The 9,186-nt window shown below is 41.7% G+C and overlaps 1 protein-coding gene across 1 annotated transcript; it reads right to left on the minus strand.

The window, feature by feature from the left end:
• Positions 1-4,494: 4,494 nt before the first annotated feature.
• Positions 4,495-7,621, minus strand: c1ql2 (complement component 1, q subcomponent-like 2). Its single transcript, XM_034198788.1, has 2 exons — positions 6,875-7,621; positions 4,495-6,026 (listed from the first exon to the last, which is right to left on the minus strand). Exons 1-2 carry the CDS (start codon positions 7,457-7,459, stop codon positions 5,847-5,849), a joined length of 765 nt encoding a protein of 254 aa, XP_034054679.1. The 5' UTR covers positions 7,460-7,621; the 3' UTR covers positions 4,495-5,846.
• Positions 7,622-9,186: the final 1,565 nt, after the last annotated feature.

Genomic DNA, 9,186 nt, shown 5'->3' on the forward strand with positions numbered 1-9,186 from the left:
GCTGCCTTTTCTTTCCCTCTCTTCCTCAAATCTCTCCCTCGTTTGGCCGATTAAACCACAAAGAGATGTGATGTACAAAGTGCAGACTGACAGATGAAGTGAGTCAGCGTTTGGCTGTATCATTATCCAGAATATAAACCCTAACACTGAGGAAATATTCCACTGAAACAAACATATGAGAGTTTCTGTGTTTGCTGGGTGTTGTTTAGATCTGCTTCCTTTGAGACAAGGAGACACTGACCTGAGAACATGAACCATATACAGTGGGGCAAAAAAGTATTTAGTCAGCCACCAATTGTGGAAGTTCTCCCACTTAAAAAGATGAGAGAGGCCTGTAATTTTCATCCTAGGTACACTTCAACTATGAGAGACAGAATGGGGGGAAAGAATCCAGGAAATCACATTGTAGGATTTGTAATGAATTAATTGGTAAATTCCTCTGTAAAATAAGTATTTGGTCACCTACAAACAAACAAGATTTCTGGCTCTCACAGACCTGTAACTTCTTCTTTAAGAGCCTCCTCTGTCCTCCACTTGTTAACTGTATTAATGGCACCTGTTTGAACTCGTTATCAGTATAAAAGACACCTGTCCACAATCTCAAACAGTCACACTCCAAACTCCACTATGGCCAAGACCAAAGAGCTGTCAAAGGACACCAGAAACAAAATTGTAGACCTGCACCAGGCTGGGAAGACTGAATCTGCAATAGGTAAGCAGCTTGGTGTGAAGAAATCAACTGGGAGCAATTATTAGAAAATGGAAGACAAGACCACTGATGATCTCCCTCGATCTGGGGCTCCACGCAAGATCTCACCCCGTGGGGTCAAAATGATCACAAGAACGGTGAGCAAAGATCCCAGAACCACACGGGGGGACCGAGTCAATGACCTGCAGAGAGCTGGGACCAAAGTAACAAAGGATACCATCACTAACACACTACGCCGCCAGGGACTCAAATCCTGCAGTGCCAGACGTGTCCCCCTGCTTAAGCCAGTACATGTCCAGGCCCGTCTGAAGTTTGCTAGAGAGCATTTAGAATGATCCAGAAGAGGATTGGGAGAATGTCATATGGTCAGATGAAACCAAAATAGAACTTTTTGGTAAAAACTCAACTAGACGTGTTTGGAGGAGAAAGAATGCTGAGTTGCATCCAAAGAACACCTACTGTGAAACATGGGGGTGGAAACATCATGCTTTGGGGCTGTTTTCTGCAAAGGGACCAGGACGACTGATCCGTGTAAAGGAAAGAATGAATGGGGCCATGTATCGTGAGATTTTGAGTGACAACCTCCTTCCATCAGCAAGGGCATTGAAGATGAAACGTGGCTGGGTCTTTCAGCATGACAATAATCCCAAACACACCACCCGGGCAACGAAGGAGTGGCTTCGTAAGAAGCATTTCAAGGTCCTGGAGTGGCCTAGCCAGTCTCCAGATCTCAACCCCATAGAAAATCTTTGGAGGGAGTTGAAAGTCTGTGTTGCCCAGCGACAGCCCCAACACATCACTGCTCTAGAGGAGATCTGCATGGAGGAATGGGCCAACATACCAGCAACAGTGTGTGAAAACCTTGTGAAGACTTACAGAAAACGTTTGACCTCTGTCATTGCCAACAAAGGGTATATAACAAAGTATTGAGATTAACTTTTGTTATTGACCAAATACTTATTTTCCGCCATAATTTGCAAATAAATTCTTTAAAAATCAGACAATGTGATTTTCTGGATTTTTTTTCTTCTCATTTTATCTCTCATAGTTGAGGTATACCTAGGATGAACATTACAGACCTCTCTCATCTTTTTAAGTGGGAGAACTTGGTGGTATGCTTCCTTTGAGACAAGGAGACACTGACCTGAGAACATGAACCATATATATATATATATATATATATATATATTTTGAAGATGTATACTATTGAAGAGGTTGAAGATGAGCATAATGGGGCCCCTTTAAGATTGATCAGTGCTTTTGAATGTAAGAGGAAAAGTTTGACACAGAGCAAACAGAAAAATGCCTTTATTTCCGTACAGACCTTAAAAACTCTGCATTCCTTGAACAAATGAGCACATACTGTTTAATCTCCAGACAGCCATTGTTCCTCTGTTCACATCTTTAATGCAGCGGCTCTTCACTTTTGCCGCCTTTCTCTTGCTCTCCCAGCTGTGTGGTTTGCAGCACAGCAGCTTGAACAAGCAAACAAAAGAGGGAGATAAGCAGAAGGTTTTTGAGGTGTCACATTCGGCTTTCACCCTCTCTCTGCCGGTCCCTTCGGATGTCCCTCTTTTATATTTCGCTCATGCCGCGCTGGCATTTGCATCTCAGACATGAGTGTTAGTGATGGATCAATCATCGCAGGAGGAAGAATGAGAAGAGGTTTTAAAAATGTCCCGATGATTGGCTGCCTGAGCGGAGAGCTCGCCTAACACCGTTTTTCATGTCGATTTAATCAGGAGCTTTCTGAAATAAATGATGTCAGGCTGCTCTTAACTGTGGGATACCGTGTTTTGGTATTATAACATTACATTTTTAAGGTTTAAATAATGAAAGCATTGTTTACTTTAAGGATATTTGCATGAAAACACACTTAAAACCTGTCTTTGGCCACCTGCTATCATTACTCCTGTTGCATTCAACTGAACACAATACGTGTGTGTGTGTGTGTGTGTGTGTGTGTGTGTGTGTGTGTGTGTGTGTGTATGTGTGTGTGTGTGTCCCACTTATCCCATCCATCAGAGAATTTCACTACTCCGTCTGTCAGTCAGCAATAACTCACTGTCACCCAGACGAGGGGGATGCATGATCATCTATCGTGTCCTTAAGTGTGTGTGTGTGTGTGTGGGTGTGTGTGTTTGTGTGTGAGCCGGTGACACACACACTGTTGATGTCTCAGTTGGTGTCAGCAGCTCCACTTTTCATCCTAAATGTGTCTGCAGTCAGGGCTTTATGCTTTGATCTCTGAACAGTCTAAAGGCCTCTGCACAGAAACATCCTCGCTGCAGCTCACATTTCTAAACCTACAGACACTTTTCTTGATCACTTCCTGGGTTTTTAACCTTTTCTCCTCGTAGTAAACATACTATTCAAATCACTCAGTTTATTAAACAATTTTCTAATTGCCATAAGACATAATTAAACCTTATATTACGTGTCCAAATCAAATGCTAATAGATGGCTAAATCTACGCTATACTAAGTGTCACATTGTCGTCATGATAGCTTTGAAATGTCCATATATTATAGAGATGAGAGAAACCAAAGCAAAACCAAATTATTAATCTAGTGTTCATGCTTTTTGTCTATTGCACACGTACCCTTTTCGTCAAAAAACAACGGGTCCAAACGTGATTTAGTTTTCTTGGAGCAGCTCAGATTAACTCGGTCCCTCTGAGGAGGAGAGAGCAGGAAACAAGCCAACACCTTAATAGATGTTTATCTAACCAGACATGCTAATATTTGTTTTCCACAATTTCCATTTAAATCGACAGTGCTGGTGTGTAAACAGCTGTTTAGTGTGTGTTCTTGAGGGGAAGGGTTGAAAAAATAAAGAATGAAGCGTACACAAAACAGCCATCATCTTAATGAAGGCTTACAGCCATATTTGGTGCAGCATTTGCAAATCTTAAAACAAGTTAATCAGAAGTGAAACACAGGAGCCGGCAGCCAGCAGCTTCCAGACATCGTCTTATATCTTAGAAGATCTGAAGAGACGCATAAAGAATATCCTTTACGTCTCATCTCACTGTCAGCGTACAGCCTGGTCTGCTTTGCCTCTGAGCCACCTCGCAGTCCTTCAGAATAAAAGCGTTAAAGTGACAGAAAATAACGGTTATAGCTGAGAGAGGTTTAAAAGGTTTCCACATTATTAAATTGAATCTTACACAACCTCTCCACGTAATGCTTTAGCCATAGTGCCACAACTTACTGTTATTTTCCTTAGCCATAAGTCTGGTAGTGGTTTTCTTGATTCATTTCGTTGTTATTTAGTCCACGAAATATCGAAAACAATTGTTTCTGAGTCAAGGTGGATAACTATTCTGACAGACCTAGCCCAAAACACACAGATAGGCATCGTTATTTATTTTTTTAAAGCAATTGCAGATAAATTATCTATTTATCGCTTAAAAAATCTAAATATTTGTTGATTGGCATTTGCAACACTTTGAAATGACAATACACAGAATTACATAAGACATTAAGAAAGAGATTTGCAGTGCGCAGCATCTGAGAGCAGAAGGGTGTCAGTGACTAAAAGAGTCTGCAAGCTACAGTACAGTGGAGCAAAGGACATTCAGAGAGGCACCTGAGAGCCAGAGAGCAGGGCACAGTGTGCACAGAGCAATGCAACACGACAGGCAGCCTGGGGAAGGGAACATGAAGAGACACATATCAGGCAGATCGCTCGCTGTTTTATATCTCTGGGGAAACGGCTGCAAAGACAACTTCTGCAACTGCAAGACAACACCCCTTAGGTCAGAGATTTGTACACAAAGCAAGTTTTGTCAAATCATATTTATTTGTATATATGACATCAAAATATAACCGAGTCAATATCAATTGCAAGACTTCCATTTGTGTCGTGGTTATTGGGACATTTAGTGAAACATTGAACTCAAAGCACCACGATTTTGCTTAAATTAAACTGGCCTCGATTTTCATTCCTTTGCATCTTATTGAATGCATTTTAAAGTGTGTTCCAGTGAACCAATCACACAACTTCTTTTAAAACAGCTTATCCAATTGAAGTGCATGAAACATTGCAAGAAGGATACCAGGAATGATGGCTGATGATATGCTTACATTAGAGCAGCAAATAAATAAGAATGAAGGAAATTCATGTGGCTGTAAGTTGGCGTGATTGAGTTACAGTACCATGCAGTAGTAAATCAGATATGATGCAATTAGTAAAAGGCCTGGTCACACCAAGTAGTGGCATATCAACACAAATATTTGGTGGTAGGATCTTGATTACTTGGTGAAACACTTTAGCTAATATGCTATCCTACTGGGTTACCATGTTCTCCTGTCCACCGGCATTTATTTTCAAACTAGCAGGCTAATCGCCTTTTCCACCAAAATCTCCACTTATTTGCAGGTTTTTTAAACAAGACACAACTAGTTTTGAAGTACTATATTTCTCCCCGATTACCAGTAGATAAGCATTCCTTCTGGTTGGATTTGATCCTGATTTGAATGTCATAATTGTCTGCAAACCACGTCTCTTATGTTAAACTGTTTATACTTCATCACAGCAGGTTAAATTAGTGCAGCTAATTGGCTAGCTTCCTTTAGTTTGCATTCGTTAGCTCTGTTCCCCTAAAGGTCAACAACGTAAATGTCTGTCACTACAAAGGTAACTACATTTGAACATTTTTGAAAAATATCCATGTATTTCCCCCACCAAAGAATCTACTTATCGTGATGTTTCTGGTCAAATGATTTGACATAAAATGTCATTTTTCATGCTGGTGTGACCCGGCCTTGACTCCACTCTTTGAAGAAATGCTGTCAAAATGATTTTTCTCTACATTTCAATGGATTTATTTTGCCGTCTGAGCCTGAAATAGTAGACACCATTAATACACCGAGTGAGCAGCTGGTGTGGCCTGTTCCCTTAAGCGTTGTTGAAATGTGTCAAAGGAACTTCTGATGGCTTCTCCGCTCAGAGCAAGTATGGGGTCACTTTAGGTCTGATACAAACTCTGACGACAGCTGAACTTAAATGAAACACATGTACAACAGGTCTCAGAACAGAACGTACAGATAATCCCATGTAGAGAAACACATTGGACCATATACTTTAATGAAAACAGTTCTCAGTGCTACTGTCCATGCTGTGCCGTCGGTGTTTAGTCGGGGTATAAGATGAAGCCGGAGAAGGTGCTGTACTTGTTGTTGTTCCCCCCGTGAGCTTTGCCTCCGTCCAGCTTGACGTAGATCTCGTCTCCAGAGTCCAGGTGCAGCACGGCGCTGTTGCTGGCGTAGTCGTAGTTCTGGTCTGCGTCCTGAGCGATGGCGCTGGCTCTGACCTGGGGAACAGAGGACAATACTTCCTGTAATAAGCAGTGGTTAATTAAAGGAGATGTATTCATTTAAGAATAACCCCCTGAGATGAACCGTCTCGTTTTCAAGGGGGTCCTAACATATGGTACAACCAACACACAGTAGCAAGAAAACAACCAACGTCACACAACCACAGGCAAGACTACCACAATCACAACACAACAATTAACGTACAAATTAAGATTAGTCATGTTACACACATTGTACCCCTCCATGTCTCAAATATTTGATGGTTGTAAATCAAACAATGTAAGATCATTGCATTTATTTAGAAACCTTCCACGTTTATATGCATTTTGGAAAAACGGTCCTTGTTTTACTTGTTTCCTTGAGGACCCTCACTACTGGCACAGAGTCTTTCTATGCTCAGAGGACTCTAACTAATATTCAAATATCTCTTTTGATAGACAATCAACTTAAGAAATCATATAGTCTACCAGCACCAAAACGACTGATTTGTCAATAGAAGGGGGCAACCCTAATAATATTTGAGCCAGATGCTTATCCTCAATGAATACTGATTATATTAAGACTTGTTTGTCACCCCTGTTCCAGCTGCTGTTAACATCTGGGAGGAAACACTCACAATCATCCAAACTCACAACAACAGAAATATCCCAGATGTTACTCAGTGAGTCGTGCAGTTATACAATCAGTGCAGACAAGAATAACACATACTATACTAATTTTGTGCGTAAAATGCACATTTTATGACTCGATTAAGCTGCTTTAAATGTAATAATCTTCATTTAAAAAAGATAAGATAACAATCTGCTAGTTCCTTATCGTCTTGTTGCTCATGCTCTCTAGTTACCTGTCCGTTTTTGCACAGGTCGGCCCACATGCTGGTCCCGTCTCCTCCGCGCATCAGCACATGGTAGGTGAAGAAATAGATCCCGGACACATGGCAGGTGAACTTCCCGGTGCTCGCGTCGTACCGGTTCCCCAAGTTTGTAATCACGTCGTCAAACTTTAATACCTCGTAGCCCTCGTGTGGGTTCTTCAGACCCACGTAGAAAGCGATCTTGAATCCGCTGGATGTGGAGTTCACACTTTCCAACTCTGCGTTATCAGAACCAGCAGCTCCGGTCACCGCGGCGACTTTCCCGACTCCTCTCTCCCCTGGGGGGCCCCTCGGACCCGGGGGTCCTGGTGCTCCCGGTGTGCCCCTCGCTCCCGTTTTCCCCGTTCTTCCCGGCTCCCCTCGGCTCCCCTGCGCCATGGGGGGCTGCGGAGCGACACCGTTTTGGATCACCTCCATGGTTGTGGCGCCAGGTTTGGGAGTGTACGGGTCGCACACCATCCGACAGGTGCCCATCATCTCGTAGTGGTACGCAGAGGTGTCCGGCGCGCGGAGCAGAAGTAACGGGACGGCCACGGCCAGAGCGATCAGGACCATCGCGACGATCACCAGCAGTACCACCGTCCACTTTCTCCGGGGACGGAGGGTCGACAGGAAGCCCGCGGAGCCCCTCTGGACAGGAATGGTGACGGAGGAGGAGGCTTTCGGGAGGAAATGAGTGGAAGTTAATCAAGTGTCCAGATGTTGCGATGATGGCTTCACGCCTCTGGGCAGCGGCTGGATGGAGAGCTGCAGCCAGCTGGGGAAGATACCCAGGATAAAACCGGAAGATAGAGAATAAGCCCTTCAGATTAAAACAATAGGTTAGGAGGATTTAAGAATATGAAAGAACGACGAGCCGATGTTAAATAATGGGTACTCAGATCTTGTACTTGAGTAAGTGGAATACTCTTAGTGCATTCAAAATGTTACTCAAGTAAAAGTACAATAGTATTGGCATCAAAATATACTTAAAGTACCAAAAGTAAAAGTACTCATTATGCAGATTGGCCCATTTCAGAATAATATATATTATATGTAGTAAATATAATATATATTATTCTGAAATGGGCCAATTAAGTACAATTCTAAGGTACATATTATGTACCTCAGAATTGTACTTAAGTCCACTTGAGTAAATCTATAGTTACTTTACACCACTGGACACTATATTACATTTTTTTTTTTTTCCAAAGCCACTTAGTAAGTGTATTTAACCATGTCCTTGAGGATATACATTCATAGTAAGAATCCTATAAATACATTTGTTTTCAATCATCCTGTACCCAACAGCATAAACAGGGTAAAATAAACTGCAACTCTAACAAATGCAACATCATTTTCTTCACAATATTGCATTTTTTTTTACATCATTATGAATATTACGTTTTCCACCACTGCACCAGAAAACACAGAGCAGTTTTTTTATTAGACACTAAATCAAATTGTAAGAAGGGGTTTTATTTGTAAAGGCAAAACAGGAAGTCCTCTCTTTCGACTCAGCTGACTTGATAAGAGAATCAGTCAGTGCGTAAAGTTGAAGTCTGCGCAATTGTTATTCAAGATGGCACTAAATATTTATCATAATTCAGCAAAGGATGCTCAATATTTAAAGTAGAAACATATCTCCATATTATACTTGAATGTATCAACCCATGCATATATGAATAGCCTTAAAATGCCAAATGATGCCATATGTATTTGAATACATCTCAACCATGTAGAGCTGTTTATGAATTCTTATAGGTGGGATACATGCCAGCATTACCATATATTTATTCACCTGTATTCCCCTTTGGGAGTTATGATTTCAAAAACAGATGCATACATTCCTCAGGTACAAGATTGGGGATTTGGATTAATGTCTAACGCAGTATGATAAGTCAGAGTGGGAAATGTATTTATTTTAAAATCTTTTTCAAACCATAATAGTATTAGAAGCACTCTCCAAATCAATGGAAATAGCTCAAAATGTCACACATTCTTGCTTTCATTATTTACAAGTCCGCCTTGACAAGGTTAAAATCCTGTTTAAACTTGTGATACCAAATACATCCGAATATTTGACTCAGAGCATGACTCCTCAAAGTCAGGAACGAAGGCTAAGGGCAGGTTAGTGTGTGACATCACATGACCAACCACACACACGAAGGAGAAGACAGAGGGGCAGAAGGAAAGCAGATCATTTATGCAGGAAATGGACCAAGGATGTCTGACGGCAGCCGACACCTTCAGCGCCGAGCTCCCCCGCGGCAGCGACATATTTGATGTCTTGTTTCACGATG

Source organism: Gymnodraco acuticeps, unplaced genomic scaffold (assembly GCF_902827175.1).
Source record: "Gymnodraco acuticeps unplaced genomic scaffold, fGymAcu1.1, whole genome shotgun sequence".
Taxonomy (NCBI): Eukaryota; Metazoa; Chordata; class Actinopteri; order Perciformes; family Bathydraconidae; genus Gymnodraco; species Gymnodraco acuticeps.

Bases quoted from the DNA above. Each gene is read 5' to 3' on its own strand.
- c1ql2 (XM_034198788.1), bottom strand. From the start codon at position 7,459: ATGGTCCTGATCGCTCTGGCCGTGGCCGTCCCGTTACTTCTGCTCCGC. The intron at 6,027-6,874 runs GTAACTAGAGAG...TCTGTTCCCCAG, and splicing joins ACCTGTGCAAAAACGGACAG to GTCAGAGCCAGCGCCATCGC.